Source organism: Mustela putorius, unplaced genomic scaffold, assembly GCF_011764305.1.
Source record: "Mustela putorius furo isolate JIRA1106 unplaced genomic scaffold, ASM1176430v1.1 tig00004033_pilon_pilon_pilon, whole genome shotgun sequence".
NCBI classification, from domain to species: domain Eukaryota; kingdom Metazoa; phylum Chordata; class Mammalia; order Carnivora; family Mustelidae; genus Mustela; species Mustela putorius.
This window is the reverse complement of record NW_025422169.1, coordinates 2,278,937-2,292,469: the sequence shown is the minus strand read 5'-3', so window position 1 is coordinate 2,292,469 and position 13,533 is coordinate 2,278,937. Positions and strand designations below refer to the sequence as shown.

General features: G+C 46.4%; 1 protein-coding gene across 1 annotated transcript in view; it reads left to right on the top strand.

Moving 5' to 3' along the window:
* TAF3 (TATA-box binding protein associated factor 3) overlaps positions 1 to 9,768 on the top strand; it is a 172,633-nt gene extending 162,865 nt beyond the window's left edge. Inside the window, exons 5-7 of the mRNA XM_004757957.3 lie at positions 3,732 to 3,987; positions 6,903 to 7,009; positions 7,780 to 9,768. Coding sequence (XP_004758014.1) covers positions 3,732 to 3,987; positions 6,903 to 7,009; positions 7,780 to 7,894 — 478 coding nt within the window. The 3' untranslated portion in view covers positions 7,895 to 9,768. The remainder of the gene's footprint in view (positions 1 to 3,731; positions 3,988 to 6,902; positions 7,010 to 7,779) is intronic.
* Positions 9,769 to 13,533: the final 3,765 nt, after the last annotated feature.

The following is a 13,533-nucleotide window of genomic DNA, read 5'->3' as shown; positions in this document are numbered from 1 at the left end:
CAGCCGCCATCTGTTTCTTTGAAAGTAATGTTCTTTTTCCATTCTCACTGCTTTTCAGACTTTACTCTTAATGATGTTTTGTAGTTTCACTCTGATGTGTCTAGGTGCAGATCTCTCTTTCTTAATCTTGCCTGGGACTTGTTGGCCTGCTTAAGTCTGTGGATTGGTATCTGCCATCAGGTCCATAAAAATCCTCAGATACTCTTGTTACAATTTTGCGTCTGCCCTGTTGTTTCTCTAGTATTACGATTAAATGTGTACTAATTATTAAACATGTCATAATTGATTGTATTCTCTCCTTGCCCCTCCAATTTATATTCTAGATCATTTCTTCCGTCTGCTTATTGAGTTTTTAGTTCTCTCATTCCGCTGAGAGTAAATTTGTTACTATATTTTTCATTTCTAGGTCAGTTCATTTCTTTTCAAATCTGCTAGATCACTCTTTATAACTTTCTATTACCTGCACGTAATGTCATGCTTCACCTTTTATTTTTTTTTAATGTTGTAGGCAGAGTTGCTGTATGGTTGATAATTCTAGTCTCTGTAGTCTTTTTGGGTCCCTTTATTCTGTCTGTTATCTTCTAGTTGTCCCTGATGCTGTCTCTTATGTTTGGTTTCCTTTGATTATGTGCTCCTTTTTTTTTTCTTAGTAACTGTCTGCATCAATAATATAAAGCCTAGGGGTACCTGGGTGACGCAGTTGGTTAAACTGCTGCCTTCAGCTCAGGTCATGATCCCAGCGTACTGGGACCAAGGCCCTCATCAGGCTCCTTACTCGGCAAGGAGCCTGCTTCTCCCTCTCCCTCCATCTGCTGCTCCCCCTACTTGTGCTCTCTCTCTCTCTCTCTGTCAAATAAATAAATAAAATCTTTAAAAATAATAATAATATAAGGCCTAGATTTTAAGTTACTTCCTCTCAGTGTTTAGTGCTGGGTACCAAGGCACATTGCATGTCCACTTTAAATATAGTGTCCCAGACCAGCAGAGCTAAGAATTCACAAGGCTCTGATTCATTCTTACTTAATCATTGTAGCCCGCTGGGAGTTTTTAATGTGAGATGGGAGTTCTGTTAGACTTTCCACTTTGGCAGTCCTGGGCTTTGAAACCTGTCCTCTTTATCAAAACCAAAGATCAGAATTGCAGTATGCACACACGCCCTCAGGGAGAAACATCTGTGTTCTGCTTACCTCTCTGGGTTCTTACTTTGCCTTTAGTTTTGGTTCCAGCACCTGTATTTCAAACCATTATGGGAAACTGCCTCCAAAAATAGTGTGTAACATTTTAGCCTAGCCATAAAAATAAGGAGTGCTTGCTCTGTGGATATAAATATGCCCAGAGTGAGGTCTTTGAACTCCCACCTTATGTGTAAGGCAAAACGCACTCAGTAAGCAGTGAGAGAGAAAGCATAGTATGTTGTTAGGATCACAGGTTCTGAAATCAGACTGCCGGGGTTTAAATCGTGGCTCCGCCTCACAGTAGTCTATGAATTTGTACAGGCTTCGTAATCTCTGTGGGCCTTGGTTCATGAAAGGACAACAGTCAGAGTTTTTGTTGTTGTTGTTGTTGTTGTTTTAAAGATTTTATTTATTTATTTGACAGGCACTGGAGAGCCAAGTTAAGAGGGCAGTCACACTTGCATGAGACAAATGGAAAGCAATTAGATGGGCATTAATTATTTGCTTACATCATAGAATTTTTAAAATAATTTAATGTTTTATAAACTTCTAATGAGGGGTGCCTGGGTGGCTCAGTCGGTCAACCATCTCCCTTTGGCTCAGGTCACGATCTCAGGGTCCTAGGATCAGGCCCCGCATCAGGCTCCCTGCTCAGCAGGAGTCTGCGTCTCCCTCTCCCTCTACCTGCCACTCCCCCTACTTGTGCGCACTCTCTCTCTCAAATAAATAAGATCTTAAAAATAATAATAAAATAAAATTGACATCAGTCTAAAATATCTAGTCATCCATTAAAAAAAAAAAACTAATAAGAGTAGTGAAGAATCAATGCTTTTTAGTGGAGGTGCTTTCCAAACAGAGACTTTGAGAAGATAGAAGCGTACAGGCTGGCAGTGGTGACGGCAGCGATCGTCCCGAGCGACCGCCGTCAGCACAGTGCTGCTGTTCGCACTTCACATTGGATGGTTGGGGGCATGTTTCTCTCTGTCCAGGCTCTCACTCTAACCCTCAGAGGCAGTTGTCTGTATTGTACTTTGTTGATCAGCAAAGCTGGGCTTGGAATGTTGAGTGTGGGATAGTAGAAAGAGGAGGTTGGTTGGTCAGTCAGTATAGGGGACCAGCTTGGGATTCCTGGTAAAGATGAGAGCGTGCACGTCCTGGGACCCAGCAGCTTAATTTGTGGGACTGTATAGCGTGCAGAAATTCTTGAACATGTTTCCAGTCAGGATGTTACATTTATAAGATAGTCTGTTTTACCCTCAGCAGGGCAGTAGGCACAAAGCTTTTGACTTATTCATACCACGAATACTGTATAACAGTAAAGGTTAATGATACAGATCTGTACGCTTCAACAGGGATAAATCAAGACACATAAAAACTAAGTGGGCCACTGGTAGGTAAATAAGTAAATTCTGGAGCTCTAATGCAGAACATAGAGATTATAGTCAACACTCCTGCATTATAAACTTCCAAGTTGCAAAGAAGCTAGATCTTAAGTGTTCACAATACAGAAAAGAAGTAATGAGGTGACCTGATAAAGGCATTTGCTGAACCTTCTATAAGAATCACATTATTACAATACTATAATCACCGCAATTTATATCAAATGTATCAAACTAGCACAGTGCACAACTTCAACTTACACAAGGTTATATGTCAACTGTATCTCAATTAAAAAAAAAAAAAAACTAGGAAAAGTTAGTTGCAAAGAATAAATATAGTACAATATTCTATTTATATAGTTGGAAAACAAAAACAGTGGTACAGTACATATTGTTTGCGGGTATCTACAAAAAAGCATCCTTGCCGGCTTGAGGACATTGGTTCCTTGCAGGGCAGAAAGGGATATCAGAAGCCAAGGTGGCGAAGGCACACGTCTGTGTATCTCTCTTTTCTAAGCTCTCTGTGATGCTGTCATCTCTCTGCTTGAAATTAATATGTAACTTTTCTTCTTTCAAATAAGGGATCTTTTTTAAAAAATGAAGAAAGAATTTGGAATCGAACAGGCTTTGATTCAAAGGCTGCTACCCACGTACCCCCATTCCTTTCTGTAATCCTGTTCCCTTGTCTGTGAAACAGGATCGCGGTAACGTCTTCGAAGTTGTTGGGAGGACTGGTTGAGGGGATATATGCCAAGTGCCCAGGATGGTACCCACCTTGGTACAGATGCTCAGGCACAGTATTTTGAAATGACTTCCCCCGGGCTCACGGGGCTAGCCTGTGGTAGATCTAGGCTTTGTGCTGAGTCCGCAACCACGCAAGTCTAGTATCTGGGGATACACAGAAACCTGCCAGCCAGAAAGGGCAGGAAGGGAGCCCTCCCAGGGTCGCGCCCCTCACTCCTGCTATTAACCCTTCCCTGCAAACCTGACTCTGACCAAGTTGAGAGGGGAATGGGGGGCACCTTGCACCCCAGCTCAATAGCTGTCCACGGACACTCATGCGGAAGAATGTTTTTGCTCCTCAAAGAAGAAAGTTACTTGTGATAATGTTCTAAACGCCTGGTTTGGTTCCACTAGCCCATTGTGATTTCTCCTTCTCTCTCTCTCTTGTCAACAGCGTCATCAGCAAAGTGGTCCCAGCCCCTGAAGCTAAGCCGGCCCCTTCGCTGAGTCGACCCAAGACCCCGCCACCCGCCGCAGCCCCCACCCCTGTCCCCATGCATGTCGCCCCCGCGCCGGTGCCTTCACCGCTCCTCACGCAGTCCGCCGTGGCCCCCGCTCTGATGCCAGCCCCGTCCCCAGCCGTCTCGGGAGCTGGAACATCCAAAGCGCCGGTCCGAAGCGTGGTCACGGAGACCGTCAGCACTTACGTGGTACGCTGCCTTTTCTTTCTGGAGCAATTGAGAACCCCTAGGAGCTCACTCTTCCACCATGAGCATGTTCTCAGCTAAGAAGCTGTGTCATATGTCATTACGGGATTCCGGAGGAGATTCTTTATGACCAAAAAGATACTTTCCCCTGCATTTTCAAGCTTTGGGCCGTAGAGTATTATATAAGGTGTTTGCAGATTTAGTCTCCATAAATAATGTCAAAGCATTGTTTTTCTTTAGTTTACATTGTTTTATACATATATGCAACAACGTCAGTGCAGAAATATAGGAATGAATGGTGATATTTAAATCCCACATTGAATTTCTTGATCAAGCAATTAAATTATCACTTCAGAGTGTAAGTTACATCATGAGCACAGATGTTATGGCCCAGATGCTATTTCTGGGTAACATCGCTAATTACGGTATTTGATTGGCAAAGGTTTGGAATATACCAGCGCTCGCATGGCATGGAAACGAGCTTGAGTGCAGAAGCGCGTCTGCAGGTGGCCAAGCTCAGCCTGTTGAATGAATTCACGCTCTTGTCACGGGACTGTTTTCAGGTGTTTTCCCCATACTGAGCAGTATCAGGGCTTAGTCAAACCCTGAAGTCAATCTAGTAATGACACGTTTTTATAAATAGGTCCCTTGGGCACTGTGGAGTGACAGACACACAATGGAGAGATTTTCGGCACATAGAGGCATGTGTGTGCAATACTGCTGGGACCACCACATGTGTAAACTGTGGTCAGCTTCTGGGTGGCACAGGCCTGTCTGAATAGATAGGATTGGAAGGTAGGACTCAGGGTGGTGGTTATAAATCCAGTAAATATTATATCTCTTTAAGGCATTTTAGAAGGAAGTGTCAATAAATCCTTATACATTTGAGGCACTATGATGATAGAAAGGATAAGAAGAAAATCTCCAAAGTATTGAGAGAGGATATAAAGACATGAAACGTTAACAGAAAAATATTAAATTGGCAATTCAAGACAAAATTAGAAGATACGATAAAATCTGTGATCATTGGGGCACCTGGGTGACTTAGTCAGTTAAGATCTGAGTTTGATTTCAGCTCAGGTCGTGGTCTCGGGGTCGTGAGATCGTGCCCCGCTTCGGGCTCTGCACTGGATGTGGAGACTGCTTAAGATTCTCTCTCCCTCTGTCCCTCTCTGCTCATGTGCACTCTCTCCCTCAAAAAAAAAAAAAAAAAGGTGTAATCATCAAATTGGCCCATTCAAGGACCAGTTGTTCTAGGTGTTAACATTGAGGTCACATCACTGCGAGACGGGTTGGTTGATCAGGAAAGAGTTTCTATTTTACCTCTTCCCCCTCCATTGCTTCATCAGTAATGAGGGGGTTCATGTTAGACTAGCTGATCAACACAATGTGTTCTACCTAAAATTTCTGATTCTCCAGTGGATTTGGGGGCTAACTCCCTGGAGATGGATCTAATTGGCATAGGCAGCATGGATGGAAAACTTGTAGACAGAGACCATAATGTGTGATTTGGGGACAACATGGACTATCAAGCAAAAATGTCACTGCCTAATAGTGGGACTTTGCTACTGTCACTTATGTTCCCCGAGCTCCAGTCTCCCCATTCGTCCCCTATCCGAGGATTGTTCCACGATGAGTAAACAAAGTAAGATGTTGGAGAGAATTCAGTACACTGGCTGGATGTTAGTTATTAAGGATGCTGGGCCAGTTTGTGTAGCAACAGAGAGGTCATTTCAAGAGAGGTCACCCAGCAGCCCAGCTGGCCATGCATGGCCACTTCAGGGCCCAGGACGCTGGACCCGTCCTATACCTGGACAGCTGGCACCTGGGAACTGGTGGCCCTCTACCCTTGTGCATAGAGGGGGCTAAATCAGAGCCGTAGCGGCCCTGGTTTCTTCGGGAGGCTTTCATATATGAAGCGTCTGTGTCCGCAGTGCGCCCTCACACACACAGTGGTTCTTTTCTGAGCATCTACTCAGTGTCGTGTTTGAAAGCATATAAACCGACTGTTCCTTGCCAAATAAACTGAATGAGATTCTTTGCCTTGTTACTGTAGAAACTTTGAAAATCAGCTCATAGTTCTTGCTGTTTTTGGAAGATTCGTTTCTTCCAAATTGGTTTTATTAATGTGGGATTTGAGGAAGCGACCTAATCCGGGATGCTTCTCGCTGGGAGCTGCCGAGTTAGGAAAGCAAACCCTAGAGCACAGCACGTCCGTAACGAATGATGTGGAAACGGGTAGCTCGTTGGTTATCCGCGCCCCTTATTTTATTTGCCCTTTAGTTGATTGTGCTTTAGTTGAAAATGTCATAAAGGGAATGGAAAGTTACTTAGTAACAGCTCTTTCATATCCTTGATCTTATCAGCCAGTTCAGGAGAAGGGCTTGGCTAATAAGTAATAAGGTGATACGCGCACACTGGGCCGCATACATTAATGCCATGCCTGTGGATGTGACCGTGGAGGCTGCCTGTGGCCGCGCTCCGTGGCTGCCGACACACCAGCTGCCACTGCCGTGACGGCCCGAGTCGGTACCGACCTATGCGCTTACAGTGGTTTTCAGATCAAAGTGGCTGCAGGTCATATAGTTCATAGAACTGGTTCTAAAATGCTGTGTTTTTATGACTTACAAAAGAGAGTTTGAAAGAGTCATCAGAAATATCTTCTGAGTACTTAGTGACTCTTTTTCACGGGGTCCTGGGCTAGTGATGGTAGTGATGATGGCGATCGTGACTTCAGTAAATTGTTAAAACCGCTGACTCTCTTTTTAGTTTAACTGGTTTATGAGGTTCATGGGATAGAGCGATAAAGTAATCATTCTTATCCTGTCCTCTTTTTGGTTCTTTCTTGCCCATTGCATCTCTGTTTTTGCCTCCTCCTCCCCACCCCCGCTGCCTGCTCCCCCATCTAAAAACCTCAGATCCGAGATGAGTGGGGGAATCAGATCTGGATCTGCCCCGGATGCAACAAGCCGGACGATGGGAGTCCCATGATCGGCTGTGACGACTGTGACGACTGGTATCACTGGTGAGCACTGTGGGCGGGGCCAGCGGAGTAGGGGGGGGTGGCGCCCTTCAGGGCACAGCGGTGACAGCCGTCCGTCCTGGTCATGCTCACAGTTCTACTGCTGTCCTAGAAGCAGTGCAGGGAGCAGGATCACAGTAAGATTAACATGGGATTAATATTAAGGCCAAAACCAAGAACCTTTGGACTATTGTTCTTCAGCCTAAATTCTAAATATTTTGTGTAGCCCAAACTGTAGGGCTTCCCTTTCCTTTTTTCCCAGTAATTTTCTATGCTGCAACACTGAACAGTAGCATGGAGGGAACCCCTTGGTAGACGCTTGGCGAGGTGCGGGACGAGATGACTGGTCTGCTTTTCATGCCTCTCCCCACTGCGCCCCAAACTGAAGAATCCCTGCCAGAGTTTACGCAGATAATCTCCTCGGGTTATACTTTAAACATCAGATATAAAAAGATTGAAATCTATTCAGTTGCACGATATAGGACACCTCTAAGACAAAAACCAGGCCACTGCTCGGAAGAACTAGCCCGTTTTGGCTGAAAGTACAAGTGACCGCTAGACCCCTAGCAGGGCCTCCAAAAGGGCCCCCTGCAACCCGGTAACCCACGCGCCCAGCAGCAGCGCTGCCTGCACTGGAGCTCCCCAGCCCAGACGCCACTAAATGGGCCACGGGCCTAGAAATTACTTAATTAAAATTACTGGCACACATAGGGAAAGAATATATACCTAAAGCCGCTTGATCCAAAATCTTTTCTCCCCCTGCCCCCGCGTAGGCCCTGTGTCGGAATAATGGCCGCGCCGCCGGAGGAAATGCAGTGGTTCTGCCCCAAGTGTGCCAACAAGAAGAAGGACAAGAAGCACAAAAAGAGAAAGCACCGGGCACACTGACGCGTCCCGCGGCGGGGACGAGCGGCACCGCCTCGGAGGGGAGTTGGGGCCGGTCCGGCATCCTGCCTGCGCCCCACATTCCCGCAGGGAGCGGGCCTCGGAAGCCCGAGGACGAGAACACCCCGTCCACCCTGGACCGGGCCCCGCGACAGACCGGCCTGGGCGGCCCTGGCCGTGTGACAGCAGTTGGACTCCAGGAGAGCCGTGGCTCAGGACCGCCACGCCCCCGCTTTTCTATGACCAGTGACAAGTATTACTAATAAACAGACCGTCATCTTCCCTTCTGATTTTCTTTATTCTCTCCAGGGCCCTTTCGTTAAGGTGTTAGCTGAGAAGACAATGTGTCAGCCGCCTCGACTGTCACTCCCGGACGCCGCTAGTCCGTACGGTCTGCAGCCCGTCCCCCCTCTCTAGTAAGATAATCACAATGACAGAAAAGAAACTCCACTGGGAGTACCGGTAAATATTTTTGTGATGAAAATATATGAAGCTTCCCCACCCCCACCCCCGTTTTTAGTACTAACATGTAAAATGTTCAGGCTTTTGTGAAATACCTTCTATTTTTTAAGAAAAAGGTTTCTATCATGTCCTGTTTGCTTTGGCGCAGATTATTTTTGTTGACTCGCACGTGGTTTCTACGTCCGTGGCACCTGACCGTGGCGCTCCTCCCACGGCTTCCACATGTCATCAACTTGTATAAAACCCCCCGTCCCTGACTAGAAGATCTCCCCTCATGTAAATAATAAATATTTATGAAGTAGTTATTTTTTAAATTTTTATCGTGTTTAATTCTGGCTTTCTCTGAAATCCACGGTGATTTCAGCCACATCTGTAATTAACTGCTGTACATACGCGAAGAAGGCTAGAAGCAGAGCCATAGTTCCAAGTAACCTACCTAGAGCTGAGCCCACGCTGGGCCCCGGATGCCGTGGGGGAGAGGGCCCTCGCAGTCGGAAGGACAACAAGGCAATTTAAGTCTGTACTTGATGATTTGAAATTGTTTTGTTATCTCTTAAGTTTCTTTGACTTAACTTTTACTAAATGGACATGTAGATTCCCCAAAAGTAAAAAAAAAAAAAACAAAAAAACAAAAACAGAAACAAAAAACGAAAAAACATATATACTGTAGCATTTTGTGTTTATATTGTTTTATTTCTGCAAATCTGTTCATTGAGATTGTGGTTTAAGGCTGAAATGAAGTATATTATGAATTTTTTTTTAAAGAAAACTCATCAAATTTCAGGGTATCACAAAACTTTATTATATTACTATACTGCCCACTATTTATTATATGTTATAGATGTCTGAGAGATAAACCAAATATTTTATTTTTAATGTAAAACATCAAATTTAACTTTATTAGCATATTTTAGCAACTTTGGAATAAATATGGACTTTTACTTGATTTTGAAATAATCCCAATTTGGGCCAGTGTAATGGATATCTTGAATGCTAGAATATGGGCTTTGAACCTAATACAAATATATTAATAGAAATTGTGAATTTTTTTAATGCCAAGTAAATTGATATTAGTGTATGAATTAGTCATATTTTAAAACTTATTATGTGGTTAGAGAAATGAGGTTTTCTGCCATGAATGTTAAATTGCAAATCAGTGGAAACGGAGCCGACCTTTTCAGGGTGCAGTATTTCACTGCCCTCCTTGTTCTAGAAGCCAAAATGTTTCTGTCCCTACAAAGAAACGAAGCATCTATGTTGAGCTATGTGTTTTTTGTTTTGTTTTGTTTAATTCTTTGAGATCATCCTAAATACTTTATACAGTATTTTCACATGCACAGATATACCCATTAGTGCTTTTTGGAGAGGGATGGGGGGTGGGGAAGTGCAAAATAAAGATTATTGGCTATTTCATAGTTTGCTTTTCCATTTTCTTTACTTAGGATTTAGTTCCCTGAGGCACGGTCAGTGGATCTAAAGTTGCCACGTTTAAGTGAGCCAGTCACACTACCGAAATAAGAACGGAGGTGGCTTGTATACCTTTTCCCCCAATCCTACTGTCGGGAGACTTCAGCCCATAATACATTGAAGGAATTTCAATCATTTGTCCCATGCTATTTCATGGTTGCTTTCCTAAATCCAGTTCATGATTTTATAAATGGCCTTTGCAATAATAAAACCAAAGAATCATTTTCAGGGGGCTAGATAGCTCAAGGGATTAGTAATGGAATACAGCGCCTTTCACCTCGAGGTCAGTGAGTTGAATCCAGTCCAGGTCACTCGAAACCCAAAGCTGTTACCATCTTCTGTCCGCCCCATGGCCTGTGTGACTTGGCCTGGCGGTCTCAGTGTCCGCCGGACCACCGTCCGCGTACCGGCCGAGGGAAGTGCCGGCACCTATACGGGGCTTGCCTTCGAGAAGAAAACACCTGTGGTCCAGAGCCCAGGGAGAAGGCTGGGCGTCGCGCTTCTCCATCGGGTCGTATGAAGGACAACAGACATGGAGCTTCGAGCACAGACAGCAAGAGTGTGATGGGATCCGCTTTGCTAGATGAAGCCAAACAAAATGGGCAAAGAGGAGGCCGGTACCGGATGAGAGGGCAGAGGAACACCCGTTGGGAAAGCTGGTGGAATCCGGAAAGAAGCTTTAGGGGACTCGAGCTGTTAAGAAGAAAGCAGGTTCCGACTGTGGACAGAGGAGAACAGAACTGGGCCCGGGGGCGGGGGGGCAGCAGGAATCTGCCCTCCGCTGCAGTGGAAGCCTCCCTGGTGTCCGGGGGTCGGGGGACCCACAACATCCCAGCTAGTGATTTTCGTGGAGGACGTGGTATTTAAGAGGCAGAGGGACACCGTCACTCCCTGGACACTAGCTTATGATGAGATCATCGACGTGCCGAGCCCTAGTGGCGGGGAGAGTGCCATTCTCGTGTGGGACCGACACGGGGTCCCTCTTCTGAAGGTGTCCGCAGCCAAGTACAGGGAGGCTCTTTATGCCGCAGCTGATTTGTGGTTCCCGGTGTCCCGAGGAAAATCCGTGGCTGTCAGAGCCACGTCGGGGTTTTTTGAGAGAGAAAATACAGTGCCTTACCCCACTTTGTCACCTAGACCGCCTTTGTTCCCTCTTCAATAGGGCGATGAAACAAAGGCGCACGATCCAAACTGAAGTCTAAAATGAACGCGGACATACGGAAACGCCGCCACTCAGAATGTGCATGAATGAAGTTCACGGACGGCGCGCAGGCCAAGTTTTCAAAAATAAACAGTTTTACAGCCGATCTCTTTAGATCACAGCAGTTTCCCTTAGAAGGTTTAAGTCTCAAAGTCGACGCCTTCCCCTGACTGAAGAGGAGACAGATCGTGTCCTGAGTGAGGTCTCCAGGGCGCAGTCAGCCGTTCCGCAAGGAAAGGATTTCTTTGAGAATCTTGCATTAGTCGTAGCTAAAAAGTATAAAGTAACTACTAATCCGTGCGTGCTGGCTGGTGGATGACACAGGAAATGAGACTTTCAGAGGGACAGCGAAACAGCGCATCCTCAGTGCGACATTCGGTGGGGCTGTGAGTTACTAGAACACCTGCGACCAGCTAACCTCCAGCCCGGACACGCCGGCTGCCGGCCTCTTGGAGAACAGTCGGGAATGCTCCATCTGTCGGGGAGCATCTGCCAGGCGCCCCCCATGCCGGTGCCGAAAACGGGTGAGAGCCCCGTCCGGCGTCCCCGGCTCCAGCTTGTGAGGCTCTCGAGTTGCTTCTGTCCTCCGGCCTCCTGCCGCGACACGCCACATGTTACCTACCATGTATTTCATCGGACCCGAGAACCTTCTGTGCTGTTCTTCCGCCCTGGCTCTGTGCACACCCTTATCCACCCCCAAGACTGGCAGGGGGTTTGCATGTGAATAGAGCTTTACGCTTTTTTTTAAGATTTTATGTATTTATTTGACAGAGAGAGATCACAAGTAGATGGAGAGGCAGGCAGAGAGAGAGAGAGGGAAGCAGGCTCCCTGCTGAGCAGAGAGCCCGACGCAGGACTCGATCCCAGGACCCCGAGATCATGACCTGAGCCGAAGGCAGCGGCTCAACCCACTGAGCCACCCAGGCGCCCCGAGCTTTATGCTTTGAAATGTTTGTGTTTACGACTGATCTAAGGTTTAAAAGCTTAGCAAATGGTTCCATTACCGTAGGAACCGGCAGAGCTGACCTGAGACGAACGCACATACACACGCCACCAGATTTCAATATGTGAGGCTTTCAGAACGGAAGCAGCGTCTGGGGCGCCTGCTGCTGCCTTTGGCCCAGGGGCCTGGGATCGAGCCCCACGTCAGGTTTCCCGCTCAGTGGGGAGCCTGCTTCTCCCTCTCTCTCCCTCCAAAAAAAAAAAAAAAAACCCACAAAAACAAAAAACAAAAAAACAGCGGCAGCATCTCTTCGGTACCTTGCCCTAAACAATAATTTCCTGTTGTATCCTGGCAACCTCGTCAGTATTTTGGTAAACTTGGGAAGTTTTGTCGGGGTTTTGAGTTGGGTCTTATTTTTCACTAATGGAATGTTTATAATCTTGGGCAAAATGATACAAACCTGAAAAAGACCATTGGTACCGTCCCTTAAGGAGCTAACTCTTACCAAGTTAAGTGCTGTGAAGAAAACATTGAGTTCTCTCTCTCCTAGAACTATCAAAGTACTTACCAGAGGGAGTTCAAATAGTCCGAAAATATTACCAGGTTGTATTCTGATTCTTTCTTTCTTTTCTTTCTTTTTCTTTTTTTTTTTTTTTTTAAGGCTTCATTCATTTATTTGAGAGAGAAAAAGGGGAAAAGAGAGAGAGCATGAACAGGGTGTCGGCAGAGGGAGAAGCAGGCTCCCCACTGAATAGGGAGCCCGACACGGGGCTCAGTCCCGGGAACCCAGGATCATGACCTGAGCCACAGACAGACGCTTAACCGACTGAGCCACCCAAGGGTCCCTTTTGCTAGCTCTGAGAAAGTGAACGCTCTGTAAATGCATTTCTAAACCCAATTCCTCACCTGTCCTCTCTTCTGTTAGTTTTGACGTAGCTATCCGCGCAACTTGCACGAAAACAAACAACAGGCCCAGGACGTCTTACCCTTACCCGTCCCCGTCCCCTAACACCTGCCACGAAAGTCTCCAGGCAGCACACCATGCTCGCGCTGCGCGGGCTGCACAGGGGAAAGGAGACGCGGCCCGGTGCTGTGGCGAGCGGTCCCAAGGGAAACGTGTTCTGCACCTCGCAAAGGCTCCCAGCGGGAAGTCCATGGTCAGATGACCAGCCCCGCCCGCCGCTGGCCGACTGTCCCCGCCGAGGTGCCTGTGCTGTTTCTGACAAGCTTCACACGTTAAACGGACGCTTTCTGCTCTGCGCATCTTCTCTTCAAATTCTGTTGAGACGTTTAAACTGAATCTTAAGGAATCTAGCATGAGAGCCGCCAAGAGCGCACTTTCTCTTTTCTCTTTTTTTCTATTTTTTTTTAAGTCAGAACCTGGATTTGAATCCTGGCTCTGTCGCTCAACTGCTGAATGGGTTTGAACAAGCCACATCTCTAAATCTCAGTCTCCTTCTCTGTAGAGAAGAGAGGAAGACCCCCTGCTTGGGACAGTTGTGCACGTGAACGAAATCCTGCACCACCGCACACGGTGAGAGCGCGGTAAGCCCGGCTGGGGTACCTGCC